Here is a 22,286-nt window from a genome sequence, read left to right as displayed (position 1 = left end):
TATACACCTTGGTGCTAGCCTAAACTATTTGACTTCGATAATATAACGTGTTAAATATTATGATAAGATTTAGAAAGTTATTTTTATTGATTGTTACAAAGTATAATATTCACTGTTATTTGTGAAATAAAATTTTGTGATACACTTTGTTTTTTTTGGGTTGTCTCTCTTTATGCCGTTAATATTGTATTTACATGACAGTATGTGGAAATACTATCAATATAATTATATAAACAATTCTTAAACGAGTAGTGTGGTAAGACTTAGCGTTACATTATATTTCTGTATAAATAATATCAAAATAATTATATAAATAATTCTTAAACGAGTACGGAGGTAAGACTTAATGCTACATTATATTTTCTGTAGAAATAATATCAATATAATTATATAAATAATTCTTAAACGAGTACGGAGGTAAGACTTAATGCTACATTATATTTTCTGTAGAAATAATATCAATATAATTATATAAATAATTCTTAAACGAGTACGGAGGTAAGACTTAATGCTACATTATATTTTCTGTAGAAATAATATCAATATAATTATATAAATAATTCTTAAACGAGTAGTGTGGTAAGACTTAACGCTACATTATATTTTCTGTAGAAATAATATCAAAATAATTATATAAATAATTCTTAAACGAGTAGTGTGGTAAGACTTAACGCTACATTATATTTTCTGTAGAAATAATATCAAAATAATTATATAAATAATTCTTAAACGAGTAGTGTGGTAAGACTTAACGCTACATTATATTTCTGTAGAAATACTATCAATATAATTATATACTAGCGGAAAAGAGAAACTATGCATACGAAAAATTGTTATAGAACATGTATTACCAACTGTATATACATGAAAATTCACACACATGACCGAATATGACACATACACACTATCCGTGTGACATTGACCGTTTTTCCTGTGCAGCTTGCTCTCTATAGGCGTTGACCAGTTTGCACGTTTTTCTCGTCCAGCCATCCAATTCGACAAGAAAAGTTTATTTGTCAACTGTTGAGTCACTCTGTTGAGACCAGTGAACAGTAAAAACAGCCTTATAACGTTTTAATTTTTGATTAATGCTATGCCGAGGCTCAATGAAAATGACCGCCTCCGGATTATTGGTATGCTTCAAGCTGGTATGGGCCAAGCCGTTGTCTCCACACGTTTTCATGTCCATCGAAACACAATCCGGGATTTGTGGAGACGACATCAACAGTTTGGCCACGTTGGCGATCGACCTCGTGCGGGACGTCCACGTGTGACGTCACGTCAGCAGGACAACCATATTCGGCTTGTCCATTTGAGAAATCGCTTCCAAACGGCAAGTTTGACTGCACGGACAATCCATGGGTTGCTACCAATAAGCCCGAGAACTGTACGGAACCGATTGCGTGAACGAGCTATCCGTCCGCGACGTCCTGCAATCCGCCAAGTTCTTCTGCCACGTCATCGTGTAGCACGTCTGGACTGGTGCATAAGGCATCTGCGATTTACTCGACGGGATTGGGCCGGCATTTTGTTTACGGACGAGTCGCGAGTCCACCTGGATAGTAGTGACGGCCGTTCCAGAGTGTATCGTCGCGTTGGAGAACGTTTCCGTGACGCGTGTGTGGTACAACGATGTTCTTTCGGCGGAGGCAGCGTTATGATTTGGGGCGGCATCACAGCCAACGAGAGAACGCCTCTGATGGTTGTTAACGGAAATTTGAATTCAGGTAAATGGTGGACATACGAGATATTAACTTTGTGAACTCAGTATTGACTCCTGCTGTGTTTACGTCACTCCTGAGGAGAACTTATTGATTCCATAACGTGTAAAATGGAATGCAACTGTTAATAAATAACAAATAAATTGTCCCTGAAAACCTTGCTGTTCTACGTCATACAAATTTATTTTTATAACACATTTTAGGCATGCACAATTTCTTTTTTCCGCTAGTATATAAATGATTCGTAAGCGAGTAGTGTGGTATGAATAACGCTACATTGTATTTCTGTAGAAATAATATCAAAATAATTATATAAAGGGTTCTTAAACGAGTAGCGTTGTAAGACTTAACGCTACATTATATTTCTGTAGAAATAATATCAATATAATTCTATTCATGATTCTTCAATTAATAAAATGGTAAGAGTAACGCCACAGTGTGTTTCTGAAGAAATAATATCAAACAATCATTATGAATAATATGGTTATAATAACTCTCTATTGTATTTCTGGTAAAATATTTTCAATATTTATTTTGATTCTAAAACGACTTATATGTTAACACCATCCTAGTGTTTTTTGCCATAATTCCACAAGCATTTTTCTAAACGATATATATTTTATTTCTTTTGTTAAACAAGAGGCAGGGTCTTTAAAATGTATCGAAATGACACACTGTTCTGTTGCTAAATGTATCAAAAAGTAAACTATAAAATATGACAAATACGACAAAATCAAGCCGGATATTCGATGTGAAAATCCAAGAACAGAACACTGAGGAGTCAAAAAAACCCAGAATAATGACATTATGAAAGGATACAAAAAAACCTGGAGTTAAACCATATATTTCAGAGTTGTGAACGCTTCAATTCCTACACCACAGGTGGCGCTCTTTATAATGTCCCCCCAATCGGCAACCGTCGGCACTTTCCGTCTCGTTTACGGAAATTAAAGTACCGACGGTTCCCAGTTCCCGTTGAATGTCTCCCGTCTAAGGGTCTAAGGATTTGTCCATATAACTTATATATAATCTATTGTAGAATGATTGACCCTACAATGCTTATTTTCAATATTGTACCATTCAGAATTACACATATGCATAATCTATCTATATATATATATATATATATCAATTGTTACATCATCAATCACATAATCAAAGAATCATCAGTACAAACGTAACGGTCCAAATTATATTCGTTGGAAAAGAAGTCACTCACTGAGAGACCTTAGTTGTTACCTTGTTAATCCTATATAGGTTCATTATTTTCTCGTAAATGAGAAAGTAACATTTACCGTATGAATGTGCTAGGAAAACCACTGTATGGTCTAACGTGAGTGATAACGATAGGAATCTTTAAATATTTCCTATAGCAATCCCCAGAAACTATAACGGGAAGTCTGATGGGGATGACTACACAAACCCAGATATACACTCACTGCCAGACACACGTATGTATAAACATACGTACACAGGCTTTCAGCGCTAAATCTATGTTTATAAACATTATCAGTATTCTTTGGTCGACCGCTCCATTCATAAATTTGGCTTTGTGCAGATAAGTTGTTTCTGAGCTACTAGAACTTCACTGCGTACTGAACTGAAGTCAGAAATGGTGTGGTTCTTCAATAACAAAATAAATCACATGTCTAAGAATAGGGTTTCTCATCAGCACACGAGTTTGTGATACATGTATAATTAGTAAGTGTGTTGTTCTACATTAAAATGAAGATTTTTGAATAAAATGAAAAAAAAACCATGACAAATCATAATTACATCCAGAAACAATCCGATATATAAGTCGATAATAATGTACCACATCATCAATACACAAAGACACTGTACAAATAAAAAGATATTCTAAACAAAAATTCAGGAGACAACAAAACAAAACGGTAAACGCTATACACTAGGAAACAAAGTACATGTAATCTGAAATGTAGGGTTTCCTGTATCATAGGCGAGATTCGTCGTAATGTCTCCGTTAAAAAGGGTTAATATAGCCCTCTGCGCGCGTTGTAACATAGGACGCTACAAATTGGTTGAATACACAATAGGTATACAATAGTAACAAAATGGTTTTCCATGTTTAATTGTATTGTTGATGAAATAATTTATTCTTGCTTATAACACGCATTTTCATTGGCTTAAAAAGATATGTTATCAGCCCATAACGTAAAAAAAGTGACGTCGCCGTTTGTAGCGTCGTTTTTGATTGGCTGATACATCGGCGTAATAATTTCCAAGAGAAAAGAGTCCATCAATAAAATTGGGTTTCCACAGGGATTGTGTATAGTAGCTTAAATTATAAGGATTGACTTGAATATATTTTTTATGTTATGGAGCTATAACACACAAAAAAACGGAGTGTACTCTCATCTTAAACCTAGAGTACGCTCGGTTTTTTTGTGTGTTATATCTCCATAACATAATATATTCAAGTTAATCTTTAAATAAACCTATTATTACATTCTGTTGAAAACATTCTTGTATTAATTGCTATTTTGCATCTTATGCTACTGGCTCGAACAACATAGTTCCCTTAAAAACATTACGATACATTATTTATCTCCACAGAAGGCAAAATAGATAAGGATATACAAAATTATAGTAACGACTTCAAATTTTTCGAGTTTTGTAAAAACGAAACAAGACATTATATCCCAGTAGGATTATGATATATTCGTATTATATCTAAGGCAAATAAATCGAGGCGGTTCAGCACATCAGATAGACACAATGTCGCCATGTGTAAATGTGTACAGATGAAAGATATATGTTGATATACATTTATCTCTGGGTTCATATGAAGTATTGGTGTTTTAACTCGTCAAAAAGTGTAACTAACTCTGCCTTAACGTTCTGTGTGCTTACTGCTGTAGCATCACTAGGAGGCCCCCAAAGGGGTATATGTAGGAACTTTTTGAAGAAGTGCTTTGACGTCAGAGGAAGCGCCCGTCCGTTTTAGCCTACCGATATACTGACGTCTACAACACTGATGAAACAAGAACAAACAGCTCAATATATCACTTAAGTTGTAACCATACGTTCAGAACTATACTGTATGACTGCCTAAATAAACTATTGTTTTACTCAAATATCTAAATTCAAATATACGTTATACACCTATATTTCAGAATAGATTTCAGTGTGAGTGATTTCCATTTTTTATAAATAATGCCTGTCAACTGCTGAAATTTAGCCTTTTGTTGTATCTCGTATTTTATAACAGTAGAAAACCGTGAATCTCTTCACATCTTTTAAGATCACGAAAGAGAAATTCTTGATATCAGTCTCAAAAGTAACAGAAATACATCATTTCATTTAAATTAAGCAGATTCACATTATAAGAGAAAATAGAAAACTGAAGATTTGAAAAACATCACGTATATATGATATGCGATTGTAGTTATATGAATGAAATGCTTTGCAGCTGGCGAGGAAAATTTGGATAACGACTGTTAAAAAATGGATTCTCCCGCAGGGAGCCTCTCTGTGATTAAGTTTACATTTGAAGTTTTGGTGTGTAACAGAGGTCAGTGAGAAGAAGGAGAACCAGGAGTACAGGTGTGTACGGTATAACGTAAGAAAATCATCACCGCCAGCAAATGCATCATCTGTAGGAAAGTAGAAGAGACTGGATTTCATCCCGAAATAGTTCATTTCAATTGGATTTCAACTTGAATGCACCCGTAATTCACCTGAAAACTCGTACCCAGGTAAGTTTTTTGTTTATGCATACCTACTTAGAAAGTGTAAGAAGTTACTATATGTCCTTGTCACCTTTGAAAATATGTGAAACATAATTATGCTTATGTTTTGAAGTTTAATATCTATCTTGAACAATTTTATTAGTGAAGGTGATAAGACTTGACAAACATGCATCGAATGTACGCGTACTGACAGGGAAGATTTTTCTATCTATTGGGCAATGAAAACGGTTAATATTTGAGGAGAGACATATCTTCGACAGGAAACATCGTCACTTTTGCCACATGTGGTGTTGGAAACTCGCTTCCTACCATAGTACATCGCTTACACACTTTTATTATTACAGGAGTTCGTTATATCTTTCCTATTGTCTTGGTGTTTTTTCAATATTTGTGGTTTACTTTTTATCTGGACTCTATGTGAATAGAAGGCAATTTGAGTATGACTTACAATGTAGATAAAATATTGGTGAAATTTTCAGAGCTTTATTTTCATTTTTCTTGACTATATCAATACTGCAAGGAGAAATAACACCAATTTAACACTATTCTTCTTAATAAAGGGAGAGGGAATTATATATACATAGATATATTTCACCTGTGCACTTTCCCTGAATGTTTTTTCCAGATCACCGTTCTTAGAAAACAATCTTGAGGCATATTAACCGATATCTAAGGAGGTGTGTACACCTCACAGATTGATAATTTAGACTTGGTTCCCGTGTTATTCATGTCACTTTTAGCGTTAGCCTCGTTATCGAGTTGTCGTTTCAAAAGCTTCTTTTTTTGTTATCATGAATACTATGGTACTCACATAACTGTTTTACCCGATGCTAATCAAGTCTATGGTCATATATGAATTGTTATAGAACACTGTATTTGTTTGGATTAAGAAATCACAGATTTGTTAAAAAAATGTTTTATTTATAGTAAAAGTGGTCATTCAAAATGGCCGTGCCTGTGACGAAAGTATCTCCTATATTACAAGTCCGAAATAAAGTTTAAAAAAAACTTACATTTTGTATCAATTTAATAACTGTATACTGGGAAACAGTGGCTGCAGATTAATTTTCGCCCGTTTCGCCCTCAATAATTAGAACCATTTTCCACGAGGGCGAATACTAGTATACAGCTTACAATACATACAGATCAGCAGTATTTCTGATATCAATTCTAATGTGAAGGACGGAATGACAGGTGAAGGACGAAAGTTTCACTGCGCAAATTGTATTTTATTCATCGCAAATAAAATCTGGCCCTACTGCCAAATCGGCGACAAACAATGAATAATGGCAGAAACCAAAATGGCGACGTCACTGTCTGTGACGTAGCAAAATGGAAATATTGTATGTTGGGCCGAAATTAGTAATTTAATGAGCATTTATATATCACTGAAACTGTGATGGACTGTTTTGTGTTAAAATGTTTATCCCATATTCGAGAAAGGGGATTAATTTAATAAATAACCAACATGTGGGCGTGCATTATGGTGGAATATATAACGAAGATCGGAAAATGTGGGTAAGGTAAATTAACGGTGGCCGCTGCGGCCTGAGTTCATCCATTTTCCCAAATTTTTCTAATTTCGAATTACATATTCTATCATAATATACAAACATGTGTTGATTATATCTATTCTACCACATAGAAAATGTAATAGTACCTGTAAGACAACGTGACCTAGATCATCCAATTATATTATACATAATGCATATATCATTTTCCAATATTACATGTCTATTAACCAGTAAAAGTATCGTCACATCGCCGATGTGTGAGAATGATTGTGAACTAACTTCAATTGGAGAAAGTATGACAATACACTGTCACTCAGATTGGTCAATTAACTTCAGTTGGAGAAACTGTGACAACAAACCGTCACTTATAGGTACCTATATATTACAAATATCTTCATTCAGTGTTTGAACCCTTCTCTTACGAGTACGATCGATGATAGCCAGTCAAATGTAGCTAACGACTTAATAAGATAATACAGATCAATTAGCGTCCTCGACGTGTTTATTGCGCATTGTACGTATAAATGAGTATTATTACGATCGTGGCAGCAACGTCGCTGGTGATGACGTTTAAGATAAGTTTTTGGCAGGCAGAGTCGATTTTAGGCACGAAAAACGCCCACCATCTGAATACATTTATTTCTATCCGAATTAATATTTTAGAAAGAAGCGGTCTTTATGTAAGATAAATCCTCCTCTGCGAATAGCATGTACGACAGACGAGAAACGCTTAAACAAATACCTTCTGAACAGTGATAAGATATGGAGGGGCATCACCTCCAAGTACATATCATCACACTCCAATACAATTATTATCTGCAATAAACATGCAAGGGATATTCCGGACCGTCAGACCCTTTTATCCTGTTTTAGCACACCCCACGAAGTTCTTAATATAGAAACAAGCCTATCCCTTTGATATCACTTATAATTGACAATCATGCTGCACATCATAATGAGATGGTGTATTTGGCAGTGCAGACAGAATAGTTATTGTTTTCTAAAATTAATCGGTTTAACCAGTAAAAAGATTTGGAATTCTATAGAAATAAGTTTTTATGGCAACTTGAAAAATCTAGCAACAGAAAAATGGTTTAATTTGATATATATCACTTAGATATATGATGAATACATCATTTTAGAATATTTTTCTTAAGGATTGCCGTACCACTACCAGACACTATGCATTCGGAACTTATTTTTTTCCGGTATGGCTATAGATTTTGTAATCTTTCTGAAAGAAACCCATCCTTTTGGAACTTTTATAAACAATAATAAAGTTGGAATAAACAAACGAAATAATCACCAGTAGTGTTTTTTTGTGTGAAATAATTAGCGTGGCAAGACCAAGATTCGAACCCAGGAGCTCAAATGTTTTATACTGTCGCTCTAACAGACTGAGATAACTGTTCAACGAAAGTGTCAGGACCGACCGAGCTTCAGTTATGTCCAAAACGAAATTAAGGGGAGGCTACTGTATATACGAAACAAACACCCCAGTACAATGGGACACATCGTCGGATACCCACGGTTGATTTCGCTTCGGTATGAGTAAGTACCGAAGCGAAATCAACCGTGGGTATCCGACGGTGAATGGGACAGGGATCCTTTAAACTTTCAGTAGGCAAGAACTACGCATGATCACATTCACATAGGGATTGAGTGGATTTTATTCATGTACATTTCGGCAATATATTATTAATATAATTACAAAGGTTGACAAGTGACAGGTTCTTGACAACTGTATGTGGCAGCCATCTTGAAATTATCTTCACTTTTGGCACAAGTCTGTACATGTATATCCTGTTGAGCGCGTAAGCGCCCCTCAGAAGATATGAAGATCAGCTACTGCTATTCATTCTCGCAATGTACATGAAAAAACCCATTCAATTCATATATTTACGTTACGGTGAACTACAATAAAAAAGTTGCAACACTTTTTGTGAATTTATTATTTTTGCTAATAGTATCGGAGAGAAAACCATAAAAAGGAACAGCCAGGACTCCAGCCTACACACAAACTTCAAATGTTCAACTTCCGCCGATCAGCTGATTTTGTTGAAACGAATATATATATATCTATGATCTAGTAATAACCAACACTTGATATTCCTTTCATTTTTGAAAGTTGATTTTATTTGATGTTTTTAGGTGTTTTTTGGGGGATTTTTTTTTATTAAACACCTCATATTATATATTTTAAAAAGTTTATGTCCGCACTATTTCAAATCATCGGTCACCATAGTAACCATCCAGGACACCCGTCGGCAGTAGGCATCAGGGGCGTTTCTAGGATATTTGAAAGAGGGGTCGTAGAATGAAATTTTTGGACCTTTTGGACCTTTTTTTTTGCTAAAAAACATAAAATAATTGTGAAATGCACTAATGTAACGGTTCCTGACTTTGAGCATATATATTTTATAGTTAAAGTGTCAGGGTGTTTACGTGTTTAATTAATGAATATAATAAATTGCCATATTCAATACAATATTAGCAGATAACGATAGTTTTTTTGTACGCCCATTACGCCCTCACCTGGACCCGCCCCTTGGCATTGAGCTTATTTGAAGAAAAATGTACAGCCATCGAATACGATGTTTGCCAAAAAAAACTGCAGATGTAGATGATAATAAATTGATTGATGAAGTACCCGGTGACATTACAAACTTCTCTGGGTTTAATGTGCAAGTTGATGTCACGGGGATTACCCAGGCGGACGTTTGGGTGTTAGAAAGTTCTTGACCACGAGGAACCGATTGCGAGTTGGAAGTCGATATTAAATATGACAATGTTATACATTTCAAACCAAAAAAAAAAAAAAAAAAAAAAAAAAAAAAAAAAAAAAAANACCATTTATGATTTTTTTAATGTTTAGTATCATTTATCGCAACTACGGTATCTCGGAGAAGGGGAGGTAACTCTTCTCGGAAACGGTGCTATGCGTCGTAGTAATATAATTTGTCATTGTGTGTGAAATCAGCTGACCGGTTGCACGAGAATCGTTGTATTCATGGTCTAATGGCGGTTGTTTTCAGTTGGTAGATTCATGTACAGAACAAACATCAAGAATGTAAATATATGACGTTGACAATACTTGTAGGCGCCCACGTGCACGCTGCTCATTCAAAACAGCATTCGTGAAACTCTTCACCTTTTGGCGTTCATGCGTGTTTCTGTTCTATGTCCAATTCACTTGGAATACGTGTTTTGGCACACTTCGTAAATTAACGTTTTAATGGTCAGTATACCTTCTCTAAACACGCGTGCTGGTTTGTATCACTGCACCGTTGATCGCTAGATGCCAAGATAGTTCCAAAATGGCTTTTGTGGCGTCATTCCAGAATTTTCTGAAATTTCAGAAAAAATATCGAGATGTTCTCTCATAAACGAAATTTAGGGTATCATGATTACGTATATTTATTTACGTACTGATACAGATTTTGTTTGTAGGCCGTTTATTATCATATACTTATTTATCTGTTTACTGCTCAAAGAAAATCGGGTGATCGTGTGTGGTTAAAACATCACAGCAGGAACGACATAACCCTTTAAACAAAAATCATCTTAACATACACTTGTACATTTCATATTGTTGAGATTTAAAACAGTTTAATGTTGAAGAAAGCTGAATGGACACTTACCCGAACCCCTGCCCAAATTTGTTGACCATACATTCATATACATTAATGAAGCTTTGTCCTTGAACAAAAAATATTTCGAGTACTATATATGCATCTTTTTCATCTTTTGGCATGACGTTAACGATGCCATATATCTATCTTCTTCAGATTTATCTATATTGGTCACTTTTCGGTCAATCTGGCGACTTTTTGTAGTAACTTATAGAGTCTTAAATATGTTCTAATTATGCGATTTTAGCTGGATATACGAGTTATGCTAACGAATTAATTATGTAGCAGGGGTTTACTAATGGAGAGGTACCAATCTACGTTGTAAAAGTCTACGTTCGGCATTATGATATGATTTTCAACTATAGATCTTCAGTGGATAGAAGAACGTTTGAAAAGATAATGGCGACTTCCTGAAAGGATCTCTTGAACTGTTTTATGATATAAATCAGTCAATTAAGCGCAGAAAATGCATACTTTTAAATAGGTTGTTAAAAAGTTTATAACAGAAAGCAACTGTGTGTATTGACTCTTCAATTTTGAATGCTAGACATATACAAAATAAGATACTATGCTTAAAAACATAACGATACAGTCACATATACAGTCATATATATAGAGTTATAACATTAAAAATCTTACAGTCCCAAAACAATAAAAATAAGGCTCACATAGATATACCCCCAACCCCTCACCCATTTCCTCACCCTGTCCCCACTCATTCAGAAACGGTGTACAAGATGTAGTCTGTAATCAGTGTATAAATAAGCTATTTTTGCTAGTGACCTTTGACCCTTTAACCTTGACCGATGACCATGTATTACCACAATTATGTGTTAATATCAACTAAATGTGTTCTGGGGTTCACAACATGCTTTTTATTACGAACAGATGATTTGCCAGTGACCTTTGACCCTCACTAAAGGGGAGGGGCATATAAATGATTTTAGTAATAATTTAAGAACCTGACATACAAGCTATCTTCTACACTATTTTAAAATGTCTGTCAACATATTCACATTTGTCCTTTTTTATTCAGATGATGTGAACGTTAACATCAAACCGCCATCAACATGCCGGAGACGACGAGAGCCTCGTTTGGAGGATGCAAACATTTCGAGTGTCGTGTAATTGGCTATCCTCGGCCAGACATCACGTGGTGGAAAGATGGCCGTGACATCACGACCGATAATCGATATGAATTCGATTATTCTATTGACGGAACAATCACGATGATTATTGAGAAGGTCACGCAGAAAGATCAGGGATGTTATCAGTGCCGTGCTGAGAATTCCGAAGGATGGGCTGCAACAGCGGCTTACCTACATGTCCGAGGTAAGCCGAACATTTCGATATTATTTTTGATTTTATCGTTTATAAGTGATCTTTCCTTTATTTTAGGGGGGATGAGTTTTACTAACACTGTTAAAGTAAATAGGTGGGTGTTCAATAGCGATTTATTGAAGATGGAATAAATTTTGAATTAATACCAAAACCAATATGTCCGCACTAAAGAGATTTCAATAATATAAACAAGTTCTGGAATCGGCTTCTGCTGTTGTCGCTATCTTTTTCTTACTTGTGGTTGACAAGAGACATGGTGTTACTGGCGAAGTCGTAATTATGAACGCAGATATTTTTTTTTTGTATCCTGAAGTCCATTATCGGTCCAATGCTATTAGTTAAACTCAAATATATAAATAAAAAAGGTCCTGTTTTTCATAAATGTGTCCACGTTCCCAATTTCTTTGAAATAAGAAGTTTTGACATGGTAGAATAGAGGTCACAGAACTGAAGATATGAAGAAAAAACGTATAAACATTCCGGATTGAGTTTGTTATAGACAATAAAAACTAAGTTTGTTTTGAACTCAAACAGGAATTGCAAACTTATTTTGCGAGTTTTCAAAAACGTCTGTTTCCTCTGTCAAGCAAAGAGTGTAAATGACCGGTGTCTCGACTCTAAACCGCTGAAAACAACTTACTAAGCCACAGTGGGCCGAATCAAGTAAAGTCAGCTGTCAAAAATCGTAGAGACATTTCGCCCAATATAGTACTCTAGCACCTAGCCTTAATTATTCGTACCAAACTGATGAATCTAATTTCGAATTGCTTACAGATGCTTTGTGAGTTTTGAATAAAGTGATAAATGATCCGTGTTCTGGGAACAAACGTTCTACATGTTAATTGCTTCCATCTGCATCAATGCATTGTTGATTTAGCTATTTGAACTGTCTCCTTTACAACTACTTCGGCTGAGGTAGAAAATATTTCATTGTCACAAATTGTTTGATTAATACCTTAAGGCTGCTAGGATTCATAACATTAAATATACTTAGAACTCGAAACACCACAGAAAAAGTGATAACAATTTTTGAACAATTAATTAATTTCGTGTTTAACGGGATGATTTTGAGTTCACTATTGTGTATTAGAACTAAGGAGATATTTAGATACCAGAATATCAGTCCGAAGGTAACAGTAGGTGCCCCAGTAATTCCTCTACTATTTCTTTATATACAGTAAAGCCTCGATAAAAATGCCCTTTCTTTCATTTGCAACCTCACTTACTGCCAACCAATCTCAAGGCCTATTTTTCCATTTTTTCTTAAGATTCCTTTTTGTCTTCAATTTTCCTTCAATTCATCGCCCAACCTCGGTATAATGCCAACATCAATGGTGTGACTTTAGTTACTCAAAAAAAATAAACATTATCAGAACGCTAATTTCCCATCAAGACATGTAAAACTAACTTTGCATCAAGTAAGAATTACATTTATATACTTTGATAGTTGACGCCATCTGTTATTTATTTCTGTTTAAACTGCTAAACCTAAACACACTAACGTCTTCCAGAAACATGTGGTAGAAATTAATTTACGGTAGGTATTCATGGAATAGGATACTGAAATCAACAATTTTGGGAAACCAAACCGAAAATGAAAATAAAATGTTCCCAGTAATGCAAGGGGTGTCGGAGATTTTTTTTTTATAGATGCAATGCCACAATTTCCGGTTTTGCAGGGAGGTCACATAGGTCGCCTCACAGAAGCATGCACTGATATACAACAGGCCAATTAAGTTGTCCGAACCTGTAGAGTATTTCCTTCTTTTGACTCTGTACTTTAGTACTTCTGTACTAATAGGGAAAACATGCAAGGCGCGCTATCTTGCTTTTCCATTCGGAACATTTCTGTAGGAAACGATAAACCATGACATATGTAGACGTTTGTTTGTGAAAGTCTCTTATCTACGGCAATAACACACCTTTGTGAACGGAAGTATGTGTTTTATTGTGCAATAGACATATAATAAATTCTTCTGTCTCTGTTTATTATTCACCAAAACTCATTGCAGGTCATTAAGATAAAAAGTTAGGCCAATGCAGTGTAATTATATGTTGAACTGGGATGCGCGCAAGTATTAACGTGATTAATCTTTTATAAAACCTACCTCTTCGGAGCTTTTTTGAAAACTTAAATTAAATACGTCACCCTTAGTATTTTCCGTCTCGAAACTTCGTGCAACAATAGAGTTTCTTTCTCCTTTCATACAAACGTTAACAGATATCAACGTACTTGTGCTTCTTTAATGTAATTAGCAGCAAGACTTCATGGCTACTTGCACCCAATAAAACTACGTTTATTATATGATAACACACTGGAAGTGGTTACGCTTGAAAGCAATATGTAACATTCCTTCAGAAAGGTTTCAATCTACATTGAAGAAATGTAACAGTCAACATCACGTGCTGTTTTCCACTATGCGATTTCCGGATGATGTTTAAATTCATCAAGACTTTTTCAGAGGGGTTAAGCTGGTTGGTGACCATCGTGACCGACAATCTTTGCTAGACTTGACAGTTATCCAAACAGGTGCCCAATGTGGTGCTGGAGAGGTGTCCGTTTCCGGAGCACACAATTTCACTTCCGGTCCTTGTTTATAAAGGACCATGATGTCTTCCCTCTTGTTTTGATGCCTCCTCTGGTCCAGTTGTTTTAGTTTTTGTTGAACTTGTGTTCGTGTTTCCTCCTCATGTGATGAGTATGCAACTCTTACGTTCCCTGCTCCCCTGCAATATGTCATGACGAAATCAAAGTATTTGTGCGCGCTACCTTGTTAGATGATAAGAAAAGACTAGTTAACTTATTCGATGTACATTAAAGGAACTGCGCAGCAGCAAAACGGTAAAAACGAATTGCTATTACGTCGGGTGTTCTTCAAAGGACAGGTATCAGACTTGCGTTTAGTAAGGTTTCTTTTTACCTGAAATCAATTAAATAGCTAACCTCGTGTCTTCGATTTTGTCATTAAATATCCCAGGCGTGCAGATAACTTAAGTGAGCGTGACCCCTAGAATTTCTAGGACGGTGATTATGTGGTAGGTTCCTTATCTTATCAGAAATATAAATGTTTTCCAGAATATTTTTTTCTGTAAAGTTATCTGTTGACGCTGTATCATTTTTAATTATATTTTATTTAAGACGCTACATTCCGATGAGTGCAGCGCTATAAAGCATCGACTGCTTTGCATTAATCTCGGCAAGTACACATTTCCTATAAATCCAGATTTCTAACATGCCTTCTATAAGTGCTATGACTGCAATAGTGCATTCCATTTCGCGGAACGTTCCCGTTGTACCAACTTAGAATTGGTCAGCGCGTCCCTAAACTAATATAAAAAAGGAACGATTTCCGGTTCCGGCGTAAAAAATGTGAATCAATGCGGTTTACCGCCTTAACAACCCATGCACTACTGTTTCAAACGTTTACAAACTGTGACGTCACTCGAAGTCGGTAATTATTGTTAAGGCTTATTAAATAGAGTTTAATTTGTCACACATTAACCAATTTACAACGTTGTGAAGATCGGAAACTAAGACTTTTCATTGGCCGCCATATTGGATCCAACTCGGTGCCCTGAAATAAGATGTTCCCGATGAGCTGGTTCGTTCCGTATTAACACAACTGGAATGTTCCGCTAAATGGAACACGTAGTACGTCATTACTATGTCCTTTGTTATTGTTTGGTTCCTATGGTTACGCAACAATAACTTTATTTGCGCTTTTGGTTATGAAATGAACAAACTTTCCAATTTGTGTGATGATCTGTTTATATCTATATTCATTCACGTAAGTTGATTCCAAACACATTTGCCTCACTAAAAGTCGTGCATTTTGCTTGAACATAAGCTCACACAAATGAATTAGTATCAATTGTGTGTCATTCGTTAGCTATCCTCTTTATAACTAGAAATGGAACACATTAACTTATTCTTACAAAACTAATTTGTAGCAGAAATTGTTTTATTTGTTATGTAAAGTAAATATGTGAAAAGCATCAAAATTGTCCGTTTTCCAAATAAACACAAAAACGTAAAGACAGATTTTATTTTATAGTATACTGTAGGGATTAAAAAAAGTAATCAATAAAAATTTAATGTTACTGACGGAGATACGATGGCAAAGCGTATATTACGACATCCGGTAGGAACGCGAAAGTGTTTATACAACCTCCTTTAAATGAACAAAAATAGCTCTTGATACTGATATTATGAGAAAAAGGAAAGCAGAGATAGACGGATTTCTGTAATAAACTGAAGCTGATGTAAAACTCTCTAAAATCTATTTCAGTCCATCTCTCTTCCAAGACCATAACCAGGTGATTGATTCTGAATACTCCCCCTCCCTGAACCAGGGAGGGTGTCAGTGATAGGTGATACAGACGCAACGGCCGTACCGGGCCCGTTATCACTTAAAATCTACGATAACTTCGTCTACGGGATTTGATAGCCTAAATACAAGAAGAGACTTTGAATACATTAAGTGCTCTGTAAATGCATATATATATATATATATATATATATATATTTTAAATCTGGGTGTAAAAATGTTTAATGCCTTATATTGTAGCGTTCATTTTATGTTGTTGTTGCAAGTCTAAAAAAATAAATCCTTGAAAAAAGAGGATACAGAAATTCTCGAACTCGAATTATTAGTTTACTGCCAGATAACGTCCAATTTATTTTCGGAAAGTTGGATACATCCAATATCTTGACTTATTAATTACGATTAATTTCGATTAGGTATGATCTTTTAATGACCTTTGATCCATTCGTTTACCCTGTCGAATTATGCACAATGATAATTGCATATAACATCTTAAATTCAAAATGCCCAAATACAATAATGTGCACCGATATTTCGGATGACAGAACAAATGCTAAACTGAGATATTTCCGAATCTCTACAACGTTTAGAATATTGCTGTTTGCCAATATTTTCATTTTTAATATTTAGCCTAGGCCATAGTCCTTAAGACAGTCTTAGTCATTTTGAAAACACTTTAGACTTCGGTCTTCCGTTTTTTGACTATAGCACTGCTGATGCGTCATACATGGGCGAAAGGTCATACGGTGCACACGAAAGGTCATAAGGTGCAAACGAAAGGTCATAAGGTTCAGACGAAAGGTCATAAGGTGCAGAATCTTCGTGTTTCTAGTCATTATCACCCGTCATGATATGTTCTATCACATTAAGGAAAGTTCCCTGGTACCGTTGTCAGTATAACGGGACCGGGTGGAATGCTGTGCACGCGGTGTCTTCGGCATGAAACTTTGAGCTTGAAACTCAACACGGATGCTATTCTTTACTCCTAATAAGAAAAACGATACCCGGATATTCCGGAAAACTAACAACCCACATGCAAAGGGCGATAATCCTCTAGTATAAACAGTCAAATAGCTTCACATTTGGCAGGAAAAGTACATATGTACCTATCAGCAAGTCCCAAACGATTTAACTTACATTGTAACATGCATTTTGAATTGGACAACGTTCAATGTCTTTTAAAAGCATATGCTATGGGAATTGTACAGGAGACCAAGATACTCGAGAGGATATAGATTACGAAACCTGTCAGTACTTTCATGTGACATCTCTTCAGCCTTCTCAGAATCATTGAAAATATTGAAAAAATGGATACGCTTCTATAAAAGAGGTATCGCAACCTTCTGTGTAAGATTCTTAAAGGATTTTACGGGGGGTCATTACGAAATGAAACATGCTTTTCCTTTAGTTTGTTTTTAGTGTCGCCTACTACCAAAGAACACAGAAGCATATATGTAAATCAAGTTGATAAGCACGGTTTGCGACTGGGGACATCAATACAACTATTTTATCTCATTATAACGATATGCTTCATCAGCATCCTGTGATAACAGCTTAGTATCTCGTTATAACGACTTTCTATTTCGTTATAATAACTCAGTACCTCATTATAACGACTTCGTATCTCGTTATAATGACTTAAAATATCTCGTTATGATATCTTAGTATCTCTTTATAACGACTTAATATTTCGTTATAATGACTTAATATTTCGTTATAACGACTTAGTATTTCGTTATAATAATTTAGTATCTCGTTATCACGAGATCAAAATAATTATTTGGATGCCCTCAATCAGCCACCATAGATAAGAGTAACGAAATTGGTAATATGGATGAATCGTTCCTGAAGATGAAGTCTTACGAACGAAAACTATTATCGCTATAATTTACTACAGACAGAACGCTGAATCAATTATGGTGTATCTAAGCCCTGAGGCTAACCGTCGTTAATCTACCACGTGGTATGATGTAAACATCAATCGGAAACTAGAAGTCCGAGTTCTCAAGACGCTTCCTTCATCATTTTCTATACATCAGTCTACTAGCCTGCGTCACTGTTTCGATAAAACCACTTTCCATTGTTAAATCTTATACACTTAAGGATCCCTGTCCCACTACAGGTAAAACACTAAAGAGTTCCACTATATTTTTCATATACATAGTAACCTCCCAATAATTTCATTTCGACTATATTCGTAGTACGACAGGGACAAAGTACTTCTGTTGATCAGGTAGCGGAAGTTAAACATCGGCGGTCAAGGATTCGAATCCTGGGCCCGTATTCATGAAACCGTTCTCATGCTCAAGCATGGATTTTGTGCTCAAGCCTAATTTCTTGTTCCGGCTATAAATTATTTAAAAAAAAATAAAAATGCCAAAGTTTTGGAAAAAATTGGAGAGACTTGAAGCCGAATACTGTTTTCAATATTTACAATTGATTTTTTCATCGTTGATATGATTTATGTTAGTTACAAGAAAGCTGGCTTGAGCACAGAATCCAATGTCAGTATCGGCAGTGGTACAGGGATCCTTAAACACAGACTGAGTCGGTATTACCTATATTCAGGTCATGTGATAGGTGAACACGATTCTTTGCTTCACCGAGATCAATCATGTGTCAAGAGGGCGAAGCCCGAGTTAATCATGATTCATCGAGGGGAAACAAAGAATCGTGTTTCCCAGCCACAAATGCAATAACTAATATATTATGCCGAAATCTTACAATAACCAAATAGTGAAGATGATTATGTTGACGCGACATATAGTTGTCATGTATGTATGTTTCAGTCATTCGAAACTGGGTTGTTGTGGCCCTTGCCAATATTTCTAGAGCGGTACCGAATAAAGGAAATATGACAGGGGACACTCGAACACTGTCATGTGATCAATATCATCCAATCAGAAACGCTGTTATAAAGGGGAGGTATACTAATGGTATTTACTCTATGTGGTTATCTAAGAGCAGGATCAAATTTCTCAAAGACATTCTCATTTCCCTGTGAGGAATACTTTTTTTCTAATTTTTATAAATTGAAAACAAAATTATGGCAATAGTAATGATATTTGGTTTTGTATTGTTGATGAAAAAATCCAAAATCTCAACCAACAACACAAGCTCTCTTACTATGCAAATAGCAAAAGTCGATTTGCGCTGACCCGGTATATATCCGAAAGGTCGAACGGAATAAAGGCTAAAATGGCGGACTTCCTAAATCTAGCAGGCCCATAATATTTACTTTCAAGTAGTTAATTATTTTAAATGCTTCCCAAGTTTTTCAACGGAATGCGTCGATGTTGCCTACGCTGATTGATCGTGCAAAAAAGTGAATTAAAAAGTTTACAATCCGTTTTGGTCTAAATTGACGTTTAAACAGAATCCCCATGCGTGAAAACACTTAATCTTATTGATTTTAAAATTTAGAAAAGTACCAGTTAAATTCAAATTAGACAATGAGTTAAGTGTGTATAATGAATGTACAACATTGTTTCGACCATCGAAAAAGATATTGCACACGGAACTAACATTTCTGCTTTATCCTTTCTACAGGAGGCAGTGTATACCACAATAACATGTATTTTCGCCTGTAATATGCGCATAACATCGATTACGAAACCGATGTCGATACAATCAACTTAATTAATGTAAACTCTAAACAAAACGAAGGCAACATTATTTTAATTTAGAATTGAAAACGTTTAAGTTACCACTAAGGGCGGCCATATTTAGTATACGACACTGAGATTTCATAGACGAGAATTCAGTCAAACAAGATATTTTTAGAATGTTTATATCACTCTTCTTTCGACTTTGGCAGTCTATCTGTTATACATCTCTAGTCATTCCCTCAATTCTATTTATTATATACATGTACCTAAATATATTCCAACTTGAACTTAGCGAAAGTGTTTTTATACGTGATTCAACTTGACTTGTGTTTGCTTGCTACCCGATATTTTAATAAAATTACAAAACAGATGTCCTGGCACAGTAACCAATCTCATACACAGTAAAACGTTTGGTCTAAAAATACACCTCGAGGATACAATAACGTCGGAATAGACACAGTTGTCTAACGGCGATTTTAGATATGATATCTCGGTAATCGCCCGTCGTATCAGACACTACCACCAGGGGGCGCCGGATAAAATGACACTGGCTGAAGCCGCCTCTGCGTAGTCAAGAAATGACTCATTCTAAGATAGATATTATGGCAGACAGTTCGAAGGATAAAACTGAAATGAAAATTTATTTGAAATGTTTCGGCGTTTCGTACGGAGAGTCAGTATTATCTTAAAAGGTATTCCGTGTTTAGGTCCCCCCGAATGTTAAGGGAAGATAACGGGGGACTACATAGGTATCTAGGATCTTAGAAATAACAAGGTCAGCTCCATTGATGAAACCCTCAATGGTGATGGCATCACTCTATGGTAATTTGAAAATCGAATTGTGGTAACGCCTTTCTTATTATTACTTAATGCGTATTATTTCCTCATCATTTAGCTTACATCTTCAATAGAGAACTCAGGATCTAGATATGAGCGTAAAGGAATTAACAACTTCGGTTAAATATAGAAAGGCAGAAAGTATGAAATGCTTAAAAACAGTCAGTCAGTCTTGCGCTTCAGTAATACTGCTTATATGATACCAAAGCTCAAGACTTACTGACTGCTGCTAAACATACCGTGCTTTCTGACGGTATTTCTATGAACATTATGTCTACGAAACAGCTGTATGGTCCTGTGTTATGATTTTTAGCATACTGTATGTATTACCAAATTTCGTTGATAAAATAACATATATGTGTGTCTTTTACCTTCATCTTTCAAGAAACAAGGAATTATACTCTTCTCGTGGATTATTTACTCAACGAGGTTGACCGTGTCCTTGATAGCCTCATTTATCTTATTATCTGCCCAATTTTATTTAGTCTCGTTCAATCAGACGTTTGCATATTGATCACTTTGTCGGCGTAGCTTGCGCAGACCACAAGCGTCTGGTCGAACGAGACTAGATTTTAGTTTGAATGCCAGTCTTGTTTACATTTTCCAATCTTCGTCTTTGTGAAGATAGTTCATAATTGACGAAAGTCACCATGGCAAGAAAGTACCAAAACACCACGTTAATTATATCTACAGTTTCAAGGTAGACACAATGGATTGGATTTGGAGGAGAAAAAAGAAAGCTACACATATTTACGTGTGATCGTCAACAGTTTGAACGCTGTAACTTTTATAATACATTGTACAATCTGATAATTATTGCTTATTTTTTTTACTGCTATGATTTCTTTCGGTTCATTAAGGAACCCTTTCTTATCGACTGTGAATCCGATTTTGTTTTTGTGTGATGAGTTGTGAAATATCTTAATATTTTTTCCTATTTTACATTTTTTTCTTTTTTTTTTTTTACTAACGTTTGGTTATGCAATGATAAGAAAGTCCTGAACAGACTCCGATTCATCGAGTACTCCGGCGGAGTTAGGTTATCTATAGATTTTACCAAGTGTGAATGGAACATTTGTCTGACTTTTATCACAGGTCGTATCTGTTCAGATAACGGGCACCAACGTCTCAGTTTTAAATGTACACGTGTTTATTTTCTGACTCTGGTCCAGATAACATGACATTCAACGTACTGAACAGACAAAATATTTCAATACATTTCGTCTTTCAACAACTTTTAAAATGTCTTTTTAATCAAGTTACAATTGAATACAAGTGTCCAAGAGGGCCTGTATCGCTCACCTGGTAATAAAGCAACCATTATAAATTATTCTTATTACATAAAAATCCCTCCGATGGTACAGAAGAAGGATTTTAAAGATTTTAACCTCAAATTCCCCTATTTCCCCCTTCCCACCTGCACCAACAAAGGCAACACCCTCCGTTTATACAAAGTTTAGTCCCCTTTGTCCAATACTGCTCCTTGCCATATTTGGATGAGATCCCTCCTTTAGATTTGAATCTCAAATTACCCCATCGAGCCCCGCTTCTCTGTCCCAGGGGGCCAAAACACACCGTTTATACAAAATCTAGTC

The 22,286-nt window shown here is 35.5% G+C and overlaps 1 protein-coding gene across 1 annotated transcript in view; it reads left to right on the top strand.

Moving 5' to 3' along the window:
- Positions 1-5,258: 5,258 nt before the first annotated feature.
- Positions 5,259-22,286, top strand: part of LOC110449473 (fibrinogen-binding protein-like) — a 44,083-nt gene continuing 27,055 nt past the window's right edge. Inside the window, exons 1-2 of the mRNA XM_021496350.1 lie at positions 5,259-5,440; positions 11,617-11,912. Of these exons, the coding sequence (XP_021352025.1) occupies positions 11,651-11,912 (262 nt within the window). The 5' untranslated portion in view covers positions 5,259-5,440; positions 11,617-11,650. The remainder of the gene's footprint in view (positions 5,441-11,616; positions 11,913-22,286) is intronic.

The sequence above is a fragment of the Mizuhopecten yessoensis genome, unplaced genomic scaffold, assembly GCF_002113885.1.
Source record: "Mizuhopecten yessoensis strain PY_sf001 unplaced genomic scaffold, ASM211388v2 scaffold4625, whole genome shotgun sequence".
NCBI classification, from domain to species: Eukaryota; Metazoa; Mollusca; class Bivalvia; order Pectinida; family Pectinidae; genus Mizuhopecten; species Mizuhopecten yessoensis.
Note: the sequence above shows the minus strand (reverse complement) of the source record. Positions and strands in the feature narration are given on the sequence as shown.